This window comes from Durio zibethinus, chromosome 5 (genome assembly GCF_047325235.1).
Source record: "Durio zibethinus cultivar Kanyao isolate XHJ-2024 chromosome 5, ASM4732523v1, whole genome shotgun sequence".
NCBI lineage: Eukaryota > Viridiplantae > Streptophyta > Magnoliopsida > Malvales > Malvaceae > Durio > Durio zibethinus.
The window spans coordinates 34,619,210-34,636,681 of NC_143166.1; the positions used below are offsets into that span (position 1 = coordinate 34,619,210).

The 17,472-nt window shown below is 31.9% G+C and overlaps 3 protein-coding genes across 5 annotated transcripts; 1 reads left to right on the forward strand and 2 right to left on the reverse strand.

Annotated features, from left to right (window-relative positions):
• Positions 1-289: 289 nt before the first annotated feature.
• LOC111283217 (regulator of nonsense transcripts UPF3-like) lies at positions 290-6,505 on the reverse strand. Of its 3 annotated transcripts, XM_022871670.2 has the most exons (13): positions 6,090-6,505; positions 5,411-5,517; positions 4,945-5,040; positions 4,734-4,832; positions 4,500-4,579; positions 3,951-4,064; positions 3,375-3,522; positions 3,107-3,180; positions 2,254-2,701; positions 1,942-2,034; positions 1,729-1,838; positions 1,585-1,638; positions 290-427 (listed from the first exon to the last, which is right to left on the reverse strand). In XM_022871670.2, the coding sequence occupies exons 1-12, from the start codon at positions 6,227-6,229 to the stop codon at positions 1,600-1,602; spliced, it is 1,548 nt and encodes a 515-aa protein (XP_022727405.2). In that variant the 5' UTR covers positions 6,230-6,505; the 3' UTR covers positions 290-427; positions 1,585-1,599. The 3 variants fall into 3 exon arrangements, 2 of the variants coding, with proteins under 2 accessions (XP_022727405.2, XP_022727407.2); XM_022871672.2 differs by lacking the exons at positions 3,107-3,180; positions 3,375-3,522; XR_016342431.1 differs by lacking the exons at positions 290-427; positions 1,585-1,638; positions 1,729-1,838 and having other exon boundaries at positions 1,943-2,034; positions 2,126-2,701.
• A 1,970-nt stretch (positions 6,506-8,475) lies between these two features.
• On the forward strand, positions 8,476-12,148 carry LOC111282341 (KH domain-containing protein At1g09660/At1g09670-like). The gene is made up of 8 exons (XM_022870383.2): positions 8,476-8,627; positions 8,728-8,851; positions 9,173-9,258; positions 10,020-10,159; positions 10,366-10,500; positions 10,579-10,695; positions 11,349-11,492; positions 11,574-12,148. The coding sequence occupies exons 2-8, from the start codon at positions 8,748-8,750 to the stop codon at positions 11,730-11,732; spliced, it is 885 nt and encodes a 294-aa protein (XP_022726118.1). The 5' UTR covers positions 8,476-8,627; positions 8,728-8,747; the 3' UTR covers positions 11,733-12,148.
• Positions 12,149-12,509: 361 nt separating this feature from the next.
• On the reverse strand, positions 12,510-14,691 carry LOC111282343 (uncharacterized). The gene is made up of 3 exons (XM_022870385.2): positions 14,544-14,691; positions 13,446-13,724; positions 12,510-12,811 (listed from the first exon to the last, which is right to left on the reverse strand). The coding sequence occupies exons 1-2, from the start codon at positions 14,626-14,628 to the stop codon at positions 13,489-13,491; spliced, it is 321 nt and encodes a 106-aa protein (XP_022726120.1). The 5' UTR covers positions 14,629-14,691; the 3' UTR covers positions 12,510-12,811; positions 13,446-13,488.
• Between the last annotated feature and the right edge of the window lie 2,781 nt (positions 14,692-17,472).

Here is a 17,472-nt window from a genome sequence, read left to right on the forward strand (position 1 = left end):
ATTTACAGTTCCAGCTAAAGGAGGTAATCGACCAATAAAATCAGAATATCCCGGTATCCGGCCGAGTCAATGGCAAGAATCGGAGGATATTTAGAGCACCTCAGCTGGACAAAATCCGCTAGGGCCTGCAGCGGATGAAAAAGAGTTGTGCTGTGTGATTACAATGATGATAACCTTTTTTTTCTTGTTCCTATATTCTCAGCCATCTTTGAATAAGATCGAGGTCTCTTCAATCCACCAAGTATTAACGACGGGATTTCTTCAACCAAGTATTAATTACAATGATATCTGCAACCTCTAGATCAATTGAACCTTTCCCTACTTTGCTGCTGAAACATTGATTACACCTGATCACGGGTTAAGCAAAACAAGACAGCCTCCAGCAAAAGCAACTGAATGCTCGGAATTCAAGTGACTAAGCAATTTGCTGCAAAATAATGGAAGAGAATGAATATAACACCTTGACAAATTTGACTTTGATCGACTCAAACAGGAAATTACGGACCATGCAGTGAGTTAGAGGCTCTTTCCAACACCTCTACAACGGAATTATCTTTCATGTGACAAAATGGAATGTAAAACGTAACACTCCTCAAGGAAACTTGGGATGAGAGATCAGTTAATATTGGAAAATTTGAACTAATTATGAAGGTAACAATCCAATCTGACAAACCAAGAGAAAGAAATTCTACTCGGATGAATAAATTCATGCAGATTTTATGCTCTTGAATGAGATCTATGATCAATGTTAAATTCATAATATTAGGGATAATGCACATCCCTTCATCACCATTAGGCCCATTATCAGCAATACGGCCATCATGAACTCTATCAATAAGTCCTCACACTTTTGCTACCCCCAAATACAACTTATCTTGCCATCAACCATCACCACTAAAAACACAATCAGGCCCACTGCTGCTACCATCAATGATAGTTTAGCTTGCTACTGCAACCTCCTAACACCACCACAAATGCATATACAATACCATGATTACAACCTACCTATCATTACTATAGGCACTACCTTCAGATTTTATAAAGTAGACAAGGCCCTTTAGCTTTTCAAGGCACACTTTTCCATCTGTTTCTTTCATACCTTTTCCATAATTTGTTAAACTTCCATCAACATTCTTAAGAAGTTGTGCTTTGAAAAAAAATTATAATAATAACCAGAAGCTAATAATAAAGAAATACTTGTGGTAGCAATAGACCAAGTTCAAACAAGTTAGCAACAGATGTAACAGAGATTCTCAATCTTAAGACGACTTTGCAACCACCCAATTAATAAGGTGAATACCCAAGGCATTCCCTGACAAAAGGTTTAGACCTTCAACTGCTCAAAGAAGCACAGATTGACTACTGATCTAATTGGCCATTTTTCCTTGAATTTCTAACACAGTTACTCTAAAAGGCTGAACTCATTCTAACAACGTACTTTCTTTCCATGAACAAGTAATTCACAATATTCTCTAAACTACTATACAACTTTTAAGCTGGGTAAAGCATTGGCCAACAATTTCTGATCACAATAAATAAATGAATACTGATAAATTAAAAGTTCAAAAAAAATCAAATGCTTACCATTTTAAAAATTCACTAAGAACCAGAACTTGATTTTTGTACCCAAACTTGTTTCTGCAAATTCAGAGAACAAATATTAATACTTGGTTAGTAATAATGCAGCAGAAGACAACCAATCAGATATTCAAACATAGTTATAAGCACCTCATGAGAACCATAGCCAGAAGTATTGCCTCTTTTCCCTGGTTTCCCATCACTCACAACAGATGATACATCAGCAACTGCTCCACGACGACTAATATGTTTATGGGATCCTGCATAAATTTAAAAAGAAAAAAAAAATTAATGAAATGCGAAACTTGAAAACAAATACATGACAGACACAGAGTTTGTTCAGCTTCCAAAATAAAAACTAACCATCATCCAAAGAACTATTACGTCCACTTGTGACAGTTTTAACTTGGATACTCCGAACATTTGACAAATCAACTTTAGTATCACCATAAGCCCCTGCCAATGGTATATGGGAAAAGAAACATCAAAAGCTATTCTCCTTAAAGGAAAATTCTGTTTTCCGCAATTCTGGCTTGCTGCTACTCACCGAGCACATAATGCAACATATGCAAGCATGCAATTTAATGTGTCATGATGGCAATAAACTCCATTTTGTGGAGAATTCCTGGGACAATGATTTTCCCAAGGAACAACACTACCAGATATTTAACATACCAATGCCTTCTGAAGAATCTAAAGGCATCCGTGAGGACAGAGAAGCAGATGATGACAAGAACTCATCACTTGCATATGATCCATCGGAACGGCGAAGGGTCCACACACCGCGATCTGGTCTATCTTTGTTTCTACTACGTCTTTCTGGCTTCTCACTGCCATGCAACTCATTCCCAACAACCTTATCATCTGAAGCACTGTTTGTATCTTTCAAAACTAACTGCGCATGTGAATGCTGAGCAGGTTGTCTGTCTTTTTCCAAATTTGAGGTCAGAATCTGCAGATCTGACTGGACTCCAGATGACTGGCTTTGAAGAGAATCCTTGTTTATAAGTATGCCTCTGATCATTCGGCCTTCACGTCGAGAGTTATGTTTGGTAGTAGTTGAACCAAGTATGTTTTTAATTGGAGATACAACATTCTGTTGACATAACATGCTTCCAGCCACCTGCGCAAAGAATTATGATCATAATGAATGTAAAATCACAAAACATGGCAATTAGAGAGAATTATAACTCCTGCTTGCATGGATTGATGATAGTGGGGGCAATGCAATATGGCACATTATGTCGCATATCTAAACCATGCGAAAACAACATTGTGTCTATTAGCAACAAGATCGAGTATAGAATGGGAGGAGCCCTGCCCTTTCTCCCACAAGTTAAACCCCCTTCTTCTAAAATTCTCTCTTCCATTCTCCGAGTATGCACACATGCACCCTATGCATTTACTTCAAGCCTCCATCAGGGGGAAAAAAAAAAGGAAGAGTAAGAAAGAAAGAAGAATGAAAACATAAACCAAGACTGAATGGTAGAGCCACAAGAACATGAGAAAAGAGAAACAAGGGCCTCACGTGAGAAATTTCTTTCTCTTTCCCTTTCAGAAGCAGAACTTTCTTTTTACCAGCATCAATAAGTCCAGAAACTCCTGGAAAAGTGAGAATGAGAATTTTAAATTGGAGACATGAAACATGAGAATGCAACCACAAAACAAAAAATTCTTTGACTGGTTTAGATGCCGACTAGCACATAACAAGAAAAATTAAAGAATAGTAGCTCATTTACCAAAGGAAGGAAAAATTATAATGATTTATATTAGGCATTTATACATATCACCCATACCACTTTCCTCTTCAGATATTTCAGTCGCCACAGATGAAGCTAAAGTAACAGGCTTATTAGAAAGTTGTCGATCATCCCTCTTGGAAACAAGAATGTAAGTTGACTTATCTTTGCCACTTGCATTTTTCAAGTTATCCCTTAGAACATACTGCAACCATACAAGACAATGTATTAATGATAGGGAGACTTCCAATATCTCACCAAGAAATCCATCATGGATATAAATGTGGTCAACTAGATTTAATATTAAAAAAGAAAAAGAAACAAAAGCAAAAGCAAATAGATCAGTAAAATACCCAGTTTTATATGTCATCATTTTTAGTACATATACAAAGAAAACTTATTCCCAAAACTTTTACAATTGTAGCACAATGTGCTCAAATATGTTAATGAACGACAACTGTTCATAATCCTACTTCAAGAACTAAGCATGCAATGACAATTTCACACATTAGTGTTTTATTGGCCATAAAATTACAACCCCATTACCATATGAGAGAGAAAGAGAAAGAAAGAAACATGTAAACTCAAGAAACAACAGATAGTTTTGTTTAAATTAACCAAATATATGCATACCATTGTAGTAGAACCCCTTCTCTTTTCAGAACCTCTTTTGGATGGTACTGAACTTGGACTTCCACCAGATGACCCACCAGCTCTTCTGCTCAATTTCCCATTAGACAATGACCTCTGCCATAAAATATTATTAGAATCCTTAAGTTGTATATGATGAACCATTGGCACAAGTAGTTCACAGAAAAGAACTGAAAGAAAACCAGAAACAAACTTAATGCATAAATAAAATAAAACTAGGAAAGGAAAAGTTGAAAACACAAATCTTACTTCAGTCCATATATCAAAATGTCAGAAGGTAATAGGGGAAAACTTCTGAATCCTAAAAAATATTTTATCATTCTTCAGCAGTTCAATTCTCATTGGTAATGATGTCATTGATTAATTTTAACATAGTATTTACACTATCAATATCTTTTTTATAGTCAAAATACAAAGAAACACCTATTTGACTCTAAAGATTGATAAGAAAACGCACCATATGATAGCAAAGAAAACACCGCTCATGATTTTACTGTCAACTATACCGTTATTGAGATTACAATATATTACCCGTGGTCTGCCCTTAGCAGCTCTTTTCTGTCTAACAAAATCCATTAAAGGTGTAACTATGGGAGCACCCTTTGGTACACCTGAAAAGGGCATTAATGGCATGACAGCAAAATATCAATGCATAGAGAAAGCTGATATTTTATCATTTGGAATACTAAAGTTCCTTCCCTTTTTTTTAATTTTCCAAAACAACAACTTGAAAGTGCATATGTGTATAAGATTTGAGCAACTAACCAGCTCTTTCTGCCTCCCTTCTTTCTAATTGTATCTCTGCACTAGGAAGATTCTCAACTGGCTTCGCAAGAAATTCAAGGAACTCCAAATACTCAGGATCTACATGTTCATCAAGAAATACTTGAATTTATGGACAGGAAAGTAGTGGGATGGATAAGTTAACATGAAATCCATTCTTTTGAATAATATTTAAAGAAAATCAGCTTATTACCTTTGAATATAGTCCCTTCACGACCATCCTTTTTAGACCACTGCTTTGGAACACGTTGCGAAGGTGCATACTCAACAACAGTTTTAAACTGAGCCCCTGAAAAAGAGAAGCAATACTTTTACTTTGAAATCCATGTCTAGCATCAGCTTATAGCAAGCTACTAATTTTAAAAGAGGTTCATAAAAACAGATCAATTAAAAAAATGAGAGATCCTACATAAGCTTGTCAAAAATACTAGATCTTGACTCCGTCAAAAATCCCTTTTTTCTATTTTGGCAATCAAGGTGCTCTAACATCTCCAAACAACTCATAGATTTCCAAGCTGTTAGTTAAAAGAGAGAATCAGATTCATTATCCTATTAGAGAGGACAAAATTTTATCCAGTTGCAATGAATAACTAATAAAAGTATTGATGATAAGAGAGGTATGCTATGCTACATCAATCTCTTTGAAGTTCAATAATTACCCTTCTCGTTAACAAATACATGACCATTTAAGAACTCAGCAAACTCCAAAACGTCCTGAGGCCTCTTGAAGTCTATGTACGCTCTGGAATAAGACTGATGCTTCTGACTGCAAAATCATTTTGAAAAGTAAAACTATAATAAGATAAAATCTTTAGCTGTATGCTAACCATGGAATTGTGGTTAAGTAAAATTAAAGAAAAACTACACTAGTAACATATGCAAGATCAACTGGATCATACAGTATTCATATTTGACCCAAAGAATCTAGACTTGGCAAAATCTCCTTCCATGCCAATAAATTTACTTTATATAGGATGCAGACTCCTACTAGAGGAGAAGAACTTGTACGAGGACAGGAGGAAAGCTCTTACAGAGGACGCTGAAACTGAGTCTTTAATTAAGCAAAAGGAAGGCCAAATATGAAGCAAAACCAAGCATGTCCATTTACAAGGGACCAACAATAAATCCCAAAATAACATATCCCAAATAAGAAACCCAATATATAATTATATGTATATACCCATTCACAAACAACGATTATTAGTGCTAAAAACAGTAATAATATAGGAAATGCAAAAAAAAAAAAAAAAAGCCCATACAAACCCTTAAATAAAGGATAATAAAATACTAAAATTGTCTAATTAACAATACGATTCAAAAAGAAAAAGAGAAACTAACCTGCTCTTCCCGGGACGAAAGGAAAGCCAGTTGTAACGACCAGCAAAAGCACTGTCGACTTGTTCGACAAGCATGGCCTCCGTAATGGCCGGCGGCAAGTGCCGGAGAACCACCTTGGTTCGATCCAAAGTCCCCTTCATGCCTTCCAAAACCCTAATCCTAGAAATCACACAAACCACAAAAATCCCCCTAAAAAGATTCACCGATACTATCTTTTATAAAAACTGGCTTCGAAAAAAACGCGAGAATCACTGTGAGATCACATCTTCTATAAACGGAGTTGATAATTGATCGATTAGCGCAGCAGAACCCTAATTTTTGCGAACTGAAGCCCAAATCGCCATGCAAGAGTGTTAGATACTATAGAGGAAGAAAATGCGTGAAGAAATTTTTTTTTTTTTTTTAAAAGGGAGAATAGATTTTATGAAGAGGTCGGTTATTATTTATAACTAATATTCCGGTTATTTCGTCATTTTAATTTTAATTTTATAAAATTTTAGAGACCCCTAAATCCTAATAAATTTAGTTCTTTACCTATATTTGCAATTTTTTATTTATTTTGTACTGAATCTATTCGCAAGGTAAGCAGTACGCACCACGAGTTTTTTTTTCTTTTTTTTTTTAAATCTTATATGCTCGGCATTTATTTGTTTTATTTTTAAATTGTTATTTAAAAAAAAAGAATTTAACTTATTTTCTCTGTGGTAATTTTATTTTTTTATTTAAAAATATGTAAAAAGTGATTGGTTCCATTTAGGAAGATGACCAAAGAAATTTTAAAAGTTCTTCACAAATAATTTTTAAATAAAAACTAAAAAATTGTATAATATAAATGAAAGAAATTTATAATAGATTACTATATATTTTAAAATCTTAATCAATAATAATAATAATAATAAATCTCCTTTCGCCCCTAATTGTTTGAGTGCTATTGATTTTTTAAAAATTAAAAAAAATTGACTTTAATATATTTAATGTTAAATTTTAAATAATTTATAAAATTAAAATTTTATGTTTTTTAATATCAGAAGTAAAACTCTATAAAAAAATAATTTTAAAATATACAAAAATAAAAATTTTAGATATTATAAAAATATGACATAATTTTGTGACAAAATATTGATAAAAAAAGAGGATGACAAAAGTAATTTTATTTTTAAAATATTTAAAAATTAACAAAGTGTACAAAATATTAATTCAAAATTTTTTATTTTTGTTTATATATATATATATATATATCAAAGCATATTCTTAAGCGTACATGAATATTATTACATAGTCAAGATTTAAAAACGATGAATGGAACCTTAGAAATATCATATATTATATGGTCAAACTTTTATGTAGTCTCATTGCCAATTGTTTATACCACGTTCGTTTCATCTTTTGGGCTGAATTATGGACTCAATTAAAATATTTGAAGTGGGACACAATTTAATATTACAATTGCTGAGCTCAACCAATTCTTTACATTTCAATTTATTTTTATCTGCCTAAGCCAATAAATTATGGTAGAATTATATATAGGCATCACAATTGAATGTTAATTCCTAGTAATGTATATTCAAAGAGCAAAATCAATACTATTTTGTGTTGTTGATGGTGAAAAAAAAACCCCACGAGAATTTTATATTTAAATGTATAAGGTTTCATTGTATTAAAAATTCGATGGTTTATGATATAATAATAAAATTATGGATAAAATTATTTATATTGTCTAAATTTAACATTAAAAAAAGATCGAGATTTACGAAATAGTATTTATTCTTGTTACATAAAGGTTTAATGTCGAATTTTTTTTATTAAAATTTTATTAAATAGATAAAATTTTTATCGATTATTAGTATATCTTACTAATCAGCTCTAATTAATCATCATTTCATCGAAATTATTAATTATAGTTAAATTTTGGATACAGTGAGAATTTATCTTATAATGCATTCAAATGAAATATTAATAGCTTGATTATTATTAGAATTAAATACCATTATTTACACATAAATTTTGTGCTCAAAGCTTCTATATATTTTCATATTAAAAAAGAATATTGATGAAAACATTTTGATAAGTGTCAAACAATTTTAAGCTCCCAAATAATTGACAATTAAATTTTCCCTATATACGAATCTTGCAAGATTTTTCATATTTACAATGACAACATTTTTGACAAATAAAATTGGACCAACCCAACATTTTATTTCACATACACAATAAAACAATAAAAACCAAAACGTATTCATAAAAAAATTTTACAAAATAAAAGAAAGATAATATTTATAATCTAAAAGTATTACAAAAAGGCTTATTAAACAGTGAAAAAAAGAAAAAAAGAAGGTGAGTACAAATTTGAGAGGCTATAAGATACAGCAAAACAAAGCATCTAAGAGTCCTCTTGGAGTAGGGCTTAGGTCTCTGATTGACACTCTTCTCCACACAAAGAGGACAGCAGACTTTGCATCTCTGCCCCTTTTTCTTCTTTGCTTAGCTGCTCCACCTGCCACTCTATCTCTCTCTCTCTCTCCCTTTCTCTTCATCAAAGTAAGTCTTGTTTTTTATTTTTTTCCTCTATCTTTATATATTCTTATATACGTTGGATTGTTGACTTTAAGAGTTTTTGTCTGTTGAATGAATGAAGCAGGCTTAAGAGGAGGTGAGTATATGATGGGAGAGAGAATCCCACCAGGGAGTTACTTTCAATACCCGCCTTCTGGAGTCCCTGCTTCTCCTCAAAGGCCTGCTTCTATTCCTACAGATCGTGAAAGGTTAGTTTTTCTTTTTTCTTTTATTTTTAATTTACTTTAATCAATCCAATCCCATGTTTTTTGTTTTTCTTTTGGAAAAGCTTTACTCTAATATTAATGGGTTTTTTCTTGATTGGTCTAATAATTTGAGCTTCATTTTGCTCTGGTTGATATGGGTTTTGGAAGTTGGTTTAAGGAAAAGCTTAAGTTTTTCTGTTGCTCTAGAGGATAAGCTTCTGTTTGTTACTTGATGGTTTTGTTTTCTACTCAGGTTGATGCACATATTTATATGTGTGTGCTTTATATACTCAATGTTATCTTACAATTAAGTAACTATGGCAGATATTTAGCTGAATTATTGGCAGAGAAACAGAAGTTGGGACCTTTTACACAAGTTCTGCCTCTATGCACCCGGCTTCTTAATCAAGGTTATTGAATCTTCTGGTTACCTTTTTTTTTTTGCAATATAAGGTTCATTAGTAGTGTGATTTGTATCAATAGAAATTGCTTCTGATTGTATTTTGGGTTGAATGAACAGCATTCTAAACATAAAGCTATCTGTATCGCTACATGTTACATGTACGCTTGTCAAGGATGTCAAATCTTGTGCCTAAAGATACCATTTAAATTCTTGTTCTAATTAGTACGTTTCAGTCTGCTGGATTGCTATCATAGATTCATCACATGACTACACTGTTGGTTCATTTCTTCCAAGGATAAACCACTCATGTTGAAAATAAACATAATAATTGGCTAAAATATTGAACTGAAATATTAGACAAATAACAGCCTAGTACTAACTGTCCACCTAGCTATAATTGACCTATTATAATTCTAAACTATCAATATTTGGTTTTAAGTGATTACAAGCTGAAGTATTCTTAAATGATTCAAACTTGCAACCTTCTCATTAGTGGGTGTAATAAACTAGATGCTTCTATGCTCTTTTAAAGTAAGCATACCAGAGAGCATTGCACGAGAGAGTTCTACTAAAGCGTGTAGCCAAACATGAACCCTAATAAACTAGATGCTTCTATGCTCTTTTAAAGTAAGCATACCATAGAGCATTGCACGAGAGAGTTCTACTAAAGCGTGTAGCCAAACATGAACCCTAAATGATGACCTTTACCACTGTAGGTAATTTGGACAACATATCAAATCACTTTTGTTTTTTCTCATGTCACTGCAGAGATCAGAAGGGTCTCGGGTCTTAATCCTAGTTTTGTGGATCATGAGAGATTTGAGCATGATAGTCCTTTTAGGTCATTTGGTCAACATCCCAATGGGAGACAGATGGATTTAGAGGGATGGCCTGTAATGCAAACAGAGGTAATGCTGTTTAATGGTTATAAACACAAGGTTTTGTTTTTTTTTTAATATATTTAAAAGTTTGTAATTGCTTACCTGATTAATAAATTTCAATTGTCTTGTTGTTGGCCCTCAATATGATTTATACTTAAGATTAAAAATTTGCTTCTCATTAATGTTAAATGAAAGGAAAATGAAATTTCTTTGATGTTATTATCTTGCTTCAGGAAAATGGGCATCTGCAACAAGTTGCTCCAATTCAAGCTGCATCAATGGGTTGGCCTGGTTTGCCAGGAATCCCTACAACACCAATAATAAAGAGAGTTGTTAGACTTGATGTACCTGTGGATAAATATCCAAATGTAAGCAATGTTGGAATCTTTAGTAAGTTTTCACTTACTACCTTTTAAGATAATAGATCTGAGTCAGAGCCTTTGCAGTATAATTTTGTTGGCCGAATTTTGGGACCACGAGGAAACTCGCTGAAGAGAGTTGAAGCTGTGACAGAGTGTAGGGTGTACATAAGAGGCAAGGGTTCTGTCAAGGATTTTGTTAAGGTAAAGTCAATCATGAATTCTTTTATTTTCAACATGTAATTTTGGTAACACGGTGTAAGTTTGAGATATTGGTGGAAAAAAATGTATTTTGACCAAAAATTATAGGTTGACTCTTAAGCTTGTACAGATTCGGATTAGAATGGAAGTGTTTTCTGTTTTCTCCTGCAAATTGGAGTGTGGCTGATTGTTGGGCTAGCCTTAGTAGTATAATATCCTAATTTTCATATCTCTCCTGACAAACCATCTTGTAAAGTAAGAGCATTTTAAATTGTAGGTGATGTGAAACTGCTTGTTTAATTTTATATATGCTGGTGATATGTGTCTCCATTTGCATTTGACATACTTTACAGCAAACTTCAGTACTATGTTTATTTATCATTTTAAATTTTGCACTAGTAACTAATGTGATAAATGCAATGATCACTTTTACTAAATAAAGCAACTTCTTGTTAAATACAGTCATACATAAGCAAGTTTTGACCTAATTAAAGACGGATCATGTCTAGCCTAGTGAACTGCACATTGAAGGGAAAAGTTTTTGAGTTTTCAACTTAAATATTAGAAAATCAAGTTTTCTTTTGATGTTTGCTTCACTTCTTATCTGTTTGTACTTCCTTTAAATTCTCACAATTGGTTGCTGACTTTTTCTATAGGAAGAGAAACTAAAAGATAAACCTGGATATGAACACCTTAACGAGCCACTGCATGTGTTGGTGGAAGCTGAATTTCCCGAGGATATGATAAATTCTCGTTTGGACTCTGCTATTGAAATACTAGAAAACCTTCTGAAGCCTGTGGTATGAACAAACAATTTGTGGTTTTTTATGTTAGTGTTCCTTTTCTGTATATTCCAACTCCTTCCTTTCTACCATCTTCAGGATGAATCCTTGGATAACTATAAGAAACAACAGCTTAGGGAGTTGGCTTTGCTAAATAGTACATTAAGGGAAGAGAGCCCAAGAATGAGCTCGAGTATGAGCCCGAGTATGTCACCCTTTAACAGTACAGGAATGAAACGGGCCAAGACAGGAAGGTGACCTTAATAAATTGATGATAAATCTTTGTTTCTTGCTGGTTCACTGCACTTGATTAATTGAAAATCCTGATTGTGTTGTGATGGATTTATTTCACCATAACTTAAGGGGTTGAGTCAAGAAGAGCTAGTTGAACTCCTGTCAGTTTTGGGCAATGATTTCTTTTCATTTCATCCCTGTTCTTTCTTATATGATTCCCCATAAAGATGACTTCTCTACATCATTAGTTAAAAATAACTTATTCCCTTATTATTTTAGCCATGTTCTTTCTGCTTCTGGATCTCGTAACCTCTAATGTACTCGAATATTCTTTGTACTGACAATCTTTCATATGCATGCCCTTCATTATAAGATACAATCAGTTATTGTATTGTATTTTGACTTAATAACAAGTATTGTTCTCCAATCTTGTTCATTTTACATGTCTCTGCCTGTAATTGAACTGGTTTAGATGTACTTGTTATGATTCTATTCATGCAAACAATGATTATGGCAGATGCTTGAAGGGATTTGTTTTGTGGTGGCTCAATGAGTGAGCTATTGATCAGCTCTGATTATGATTCTACCTTTTGGTTCATAGTACTCTCTGAATTCTCTCCCTTTTGCTGCTATTCCAATAGCTTTCTCCTTTATTTAATCGAGGAATTTCAATCTCCTTTAAGTCCAAATAAGGGCTTCAAGATTCATCTCTTGTATGGTACACACCTTAAGCCACAAGCAATTGTCAGATTAACTAATTTTTAACCACTTAATTTCTCATTTAATTATAGCGGGCAGGAATTCAAGGGCAATCAATCCCCATAGCATTATCTTCAAATATTTGAATGAATATAAGAATCATCCTTTACAAACAGTGAACTAACACCTTTCAAACAACTTGTACAAAATGGTATCCACCTCCATTCTAAGATGGCAGAAGCCTTGAATTGATAAGAAATTTCGTTCGAACGTATGATTACAAATACTACAATTTATGGTTGAAAAGTCATCTGACCTCACTACAGGATAAGCCTAAATCGTGATTTTGACCATCAGGCAAATGAGTTTTCTAAACAACACAAGCCATTGATTGCCATTTCAGCCTGCAAATCAAGAGGAAGAAACTCAGTGTCAAGAGCTAAAAGAATAAACATAAAAGGAGGATAAAACTTAAAACCAGACAACAAAAATCAATGAATAGAGTCGACATGAAGCAGTCTTAATGATCACCAAGAATCAAACAACTCAAACACAAGGTCCACAATCCACATCAATGGTGGCATTAAGTCCCATTATCATCAACTTGTCTATTCTCAAATGTGTTGCATGGATAGCAGTCTTAATGATCACCAAGAATCAAACAACTCAAACACAAGGTCCACAATCCACATCAATGGTGGCATTAAGTCCCATTATCATCAACTTGTCTATTCTCAAATGTGTTGCATGGATAGGGATGTGTAAAGGAGACAAACTGACACAGATGCACATGGATATAGTATTATAGCCTTGATTTTCAAGCTTTAACATGCATCGGGAGTGCCCATTATAGTGAAGCCAAAGTTCTAGATAATCAGAAAAGATTACAATATTCTTCGTTAAATTCAACCATTACGTGGTTTTCAACGCCTATAATACAGACATAAATGATAGAAAAATTTTCCCCCTTACAAACAAAACAAGGGATGTAACTGAATCTTGGTGATTTAGGACCAAAAAGACAGTTTATGTACACACCTCAAAGAAGAAGAGCTCAGTTTTCAATGATGCCGTCAGTCATTCAGTCTCGAAGGCCAAGTTCAACCTCGAGCTCATCATCTTCTTCAAACAACTTCAAAAGACGGGCATATTGTTCATCTCGTTTCTTTTTTTGCCATAACTTGAAAAGGAAAAAAGAAAACAACCCCACAGCAACAAGCCCAATCAATATGATGACTACCTTGGTCCCAGTATTACTATTGGCATTAGACTTTGTCTTTAAGCTGTTTTTTGAACTTGCAGAGTCATCAGAAAAACCTGAAAAAAAGAAAACAAATTGGAGCATATTGTTTTAACACTTTCAATAATTTGCCAAGAAGCAATAAGAAAAATCTCTTCTTTAAAGTTCGTCACAGCAACTTAATATTGTTCCAATCCAATTCGGCTTAACCAACGTTCAAAAAAGGCTAACAAGCAAGTACCTAAATAGTAAGAACTATCGAACTACCAAACCATCTTCCTTAATGTATGCAATAAAACAACATGGATCTAGACTAGCTATGCATTACACCATAATTTCATGTGGACTCCACTTAATCGAACATCATAATTTCCCTAAATTTCATGGAAATCGGATTAAGTAGGTTGAGTTTGAAGCACAACTTAAGTTTGATCAGGCTACATAAACTCTAATTGACAACTTATACCGCTAAATAGCAGATTCATTACAAAGTTCGAGATTCACAAAAGCAAATTGAATCGCAGATATTACATATACCTTTCAATTCACTCTTCAAAGTAAAAATTCAAACTTTATAGCTAAAATTTCTGGTAGTCGCAATTTCTCAAAACCAAACAACAAAAACTATAGAATTTAATAAAAAAAAATTATCCTTTCCTCATCTCAGCAGCCAAACAGGGAATTTAACGAATTAAACAGACAAAATTAAGGTAAGATTCGCACGACATCAATACATAAAATTTTCCGATCGCGATGTACAAGTAAACTGTACAAAAAAACTTGATTTTCCTGCTATTAATGATTCGAATTTCAACCAAATTATTTGATATTTCCATGACAAAAATATAAAGTTCGTAAAAAAAATTATCAAGTATAAAGCGATCTAGAAAGGAAACCTGAAATGAATTGCAGAGAAAATGAAGCGAAAAGTAGTAGAAAACGCAGCGTTTTAGTTCTTGAAATTTCAGTCATTCTCACCATCTCTCTCTCTCGCTTGGCAGAGAATGAGGAATGTTATCTTTTATCGGCTTCGTTTGTTTTTACCGGTAAAATTAACGAAGCGTAAAACAATTTTTCACTTAAATATATACTTTGCTCAGTTTTTGCCACGTGGTTTAAGTCAGGTGACTTTTTTCTTTTTTCACATGGCATATCACGTGATCATTAGTGTCACACGTGTGTGTTTTGTCCGTATTTTGTTTAAGATTAACAAATTAATAAAAAAATTTACTCAAACGTCAAGTATTAAAACATTTTTTTATAGTTACATGATCAAAACAAAAAAGCATTAAAAGTTGGGTATTTTTTGTGTAATTTATCTTTTTAAAATTATCATTTTATAAAACGTTGTTTTTGTAATATTGATTAGAGTTGACATTAGGTTGAGTTCGAAACAGGTTTTATTCACTTTGAATTCGATTTGATTTTATGTGTTATTAAACCCGAATCTGATCTTATTTAAAATTTTTTTTATTTTTTTATATCCGAATTCGATCCGATACTATATAAATTGTACCCAACCCGACTTGACTCGAAATTAATAAAATATTATTTTTAAAATATAAATATTTAAAAATATCATTATATAAATATATATAATTAAATAATTAATTAAAAAAAATTTATATAATATCGGGTCAGATCGGGTTTGCTTAAAACCTGAACCCGACCTTACCCGACCCCGATTGTTTCATAACTTTACCATACTCGACTCGAAATCAAAAATTTCAAAAAAAAAAATCGATCCCATAAAGTCGCGTTGAAACCCATCAGAGACGGGTTGAATTATCGACCCTAATATTGACCCTATATATTTTAATCATTTCAAACAAAAATGTCTGCTTAAAATTTGGCTTTTTCTTTTCATTTTTTATTTAACTTTTATTTATTACTCCTATTTACTTCCAATTTTATAACTATAATATTTATTAAAAAAATGATAGCAAGATAAATTATTTGATACAAAATGAGTAGAGATTTTTAATTTCACAATCAAAATTAATAGGGTGACATGTGTTTTACTTTTATTAATTATTTTTTTATGTTTAAATATATATTATAAGAAATGTGTGCTATATTAATACAGCTCATAAAATTAAAAATTTTACTGTAAATTTATTTGATAATTTCTCAAAATTTTATACCAATAAAAAGATTTTGCCCTTTCTTTTTTTTTTTTTTTTTGTACATTTTGATAATATTAGGAGTCAAGAGTTGATTGAAAATTATTATTATTATTATTATTATTATTGGAGCTTCTAAATGCACTAATTTTTTTAATTTTTATACCAAAAAATTAATATTTTTTATGACTAAAATATCTATTAATAAAATTACTTAATTATTAATTATTGGTTTATAGTACTTACGAAAATGTACATCCGAAAAATTTAAAAATCATTTCGGATATCTATTTTAAGAAAGTTTAAAAATTTTATGAAAATCAAATTTCTAAAAGTTTTCAAATATATAAATTTAAAAGTTTTTAAAAATTTTCGAACACAAAAATCCAAAAACATGCAAAGACTTATGAAAATAAATTTCCATTATTGTTTGAAACTTGACGGAAACACATTTCCATAGGTCACATTTTCACACAAAAAAAAAATATATTTATAGTATTCAATCACCAAAAAAAAAATTACTTTTATATTAGAAATGATTATTTAAAACTCCGTATCTCTTCTTAAATTTAAACTTGTTAATATTGATTCGATTAAGAACTGGACGAGGGGAAGGAAATCAGAAGAATCGAATGAGGGCTTACCTACACAACTTGTCAACTTTGGTTCATTTTACATTTAAAAATGGCTGCAAAAGCAAACTAAATTTACATTTTACATTAGAAAATCATTTGGCAGATTTTTTCCCTTCCTTTGCCAACCAATTATATAACCATGGCCCCATTGAAGCTGAGTGACAGCCCAAGCATGACATATCCAGATACGGGTGTAATATCCAAGTACTTGTATAGAGTTTTCTCAACTGAAACCCATGCGCTTCACATGGGAGTTTAAAGCCCATGATCGTGGCCCATGTAAAGCCTTTGTCCGAGCTAAGCAATTTTCCAACTACATTTGTTGTGGTTATGCCGTGCTCACTAGTAGCCGGAAGGTACACTTCTACGAGCCATTTGGTTCACGGGTTAGCTTCGTTACAAGGTGGTTGCAAGTCTCGATAATATTAATATATTGTTTGAATCCCTTAGTTGAGGTACACCCACAAAATTTAATGACCAGAAAAAAAAATCTATACATATATAGAAAAGAATCTCTAAGGAAATTATCAAATTACCATTCTCCTTATTTGATAAGAAAATAATATGCATCTAATTAATTATTTTATCTTTATATTATAATTACGAAAACATCATTTTTTTATAATTATTTTTTATAATACTTTCATATTATAATTATGAAAATATCTCTTTTCATAAATTTATTATCATGCCATCATATCATAATTACAAAATTATTTATTATAATATCCTCGTATCATAATTATAAAAATATTTCTTCATTTATTATTGAATTATGGAAATACTTTTTTTCTTATTATTGATCAACATTACTATAATATTCTATTATCATAATTACATAAATATTGTTCTCTTATAATTAATCAAAACTACTATAATATATCTCTTATCATAATTATAAAAATACCGTTATGAATGTTTAATAGGAAATCGACATATAATGTTTTATTTCCAAATTAATAATATATATTAAAACAAGCACCTTAATTACTATAATAACATTGTGTTTATATGATATAATATCTACACATGTCTAATTTTACTATAATGCTTTTCTATTGTAATTA

What these genes read in the sequence shown, in the direction of transcription:
- LOC111283217 (XM_022871670.2), bottom strand. Translation starts at nt 6,229, where the DNA reads ATGAAGGGGACTTTGGATCGAACCAAGGTGGTTCTCCGGCACTTGCCG. An exon ending in AATATCTGAAGAGGAAAGTG is followed by an intron (nt 3,181 to 3,374) that starts GTATGGGTGATA and finishes TCACTTTTCCAG; the next exon opens with GAGTTTCTGGACTTATTGAT. An exon ending in AGATTCTTCAGAAGGCATTG is followed by an intron (nt 2,035 to 2,253) that starts GTATGTTAAATA and finishes TACCATTGGCAG; the next exon opens with GGGCTTATGGTGATACTAAA.
- LOC111282341 (XM_022870383.2), top strand. Translation starts at nt 8,748, where the DNA reads ATGATGGGAGAGAGAATCCCACCAGGGAGTTACTTTCAATACCCGCCT. An exon ending in CTGTGGATAAATATCCAAAT is followed by an intron (nt 10,501 to 10,578) that starts GTAAGCAATGTT and finishes GAGCCTTTGCAG; the next exon opens with TATAATTTTGTTGGCCGAAT. An exon ending in AAAACCTTCTGAAGCCTGTG is followed by an intron (nt 11,493 to 11,573) that starts GTATGAACAAAC and finishes TACCATCTTCAG; the next exon opens with GATGAATCCTTGGATAACTA.
- LOC111282343 (XM_022870385.2), bottom strand. Translation starts at nt 14,628, where the DNA reads ATGGTGAGAATGACTGAAATTTCAAGAACTAAAACGCTGCGTTTTCTA. An exon ending in TTCTCTGCAATTCATTTCAG is followed by an intron (nt 13,725 to 14,543) that starts GTTTCCTTTCTA and finishes TCTTTTTTTCAG; the next exon opens with GTTTTTCTGATGACTCTGCA.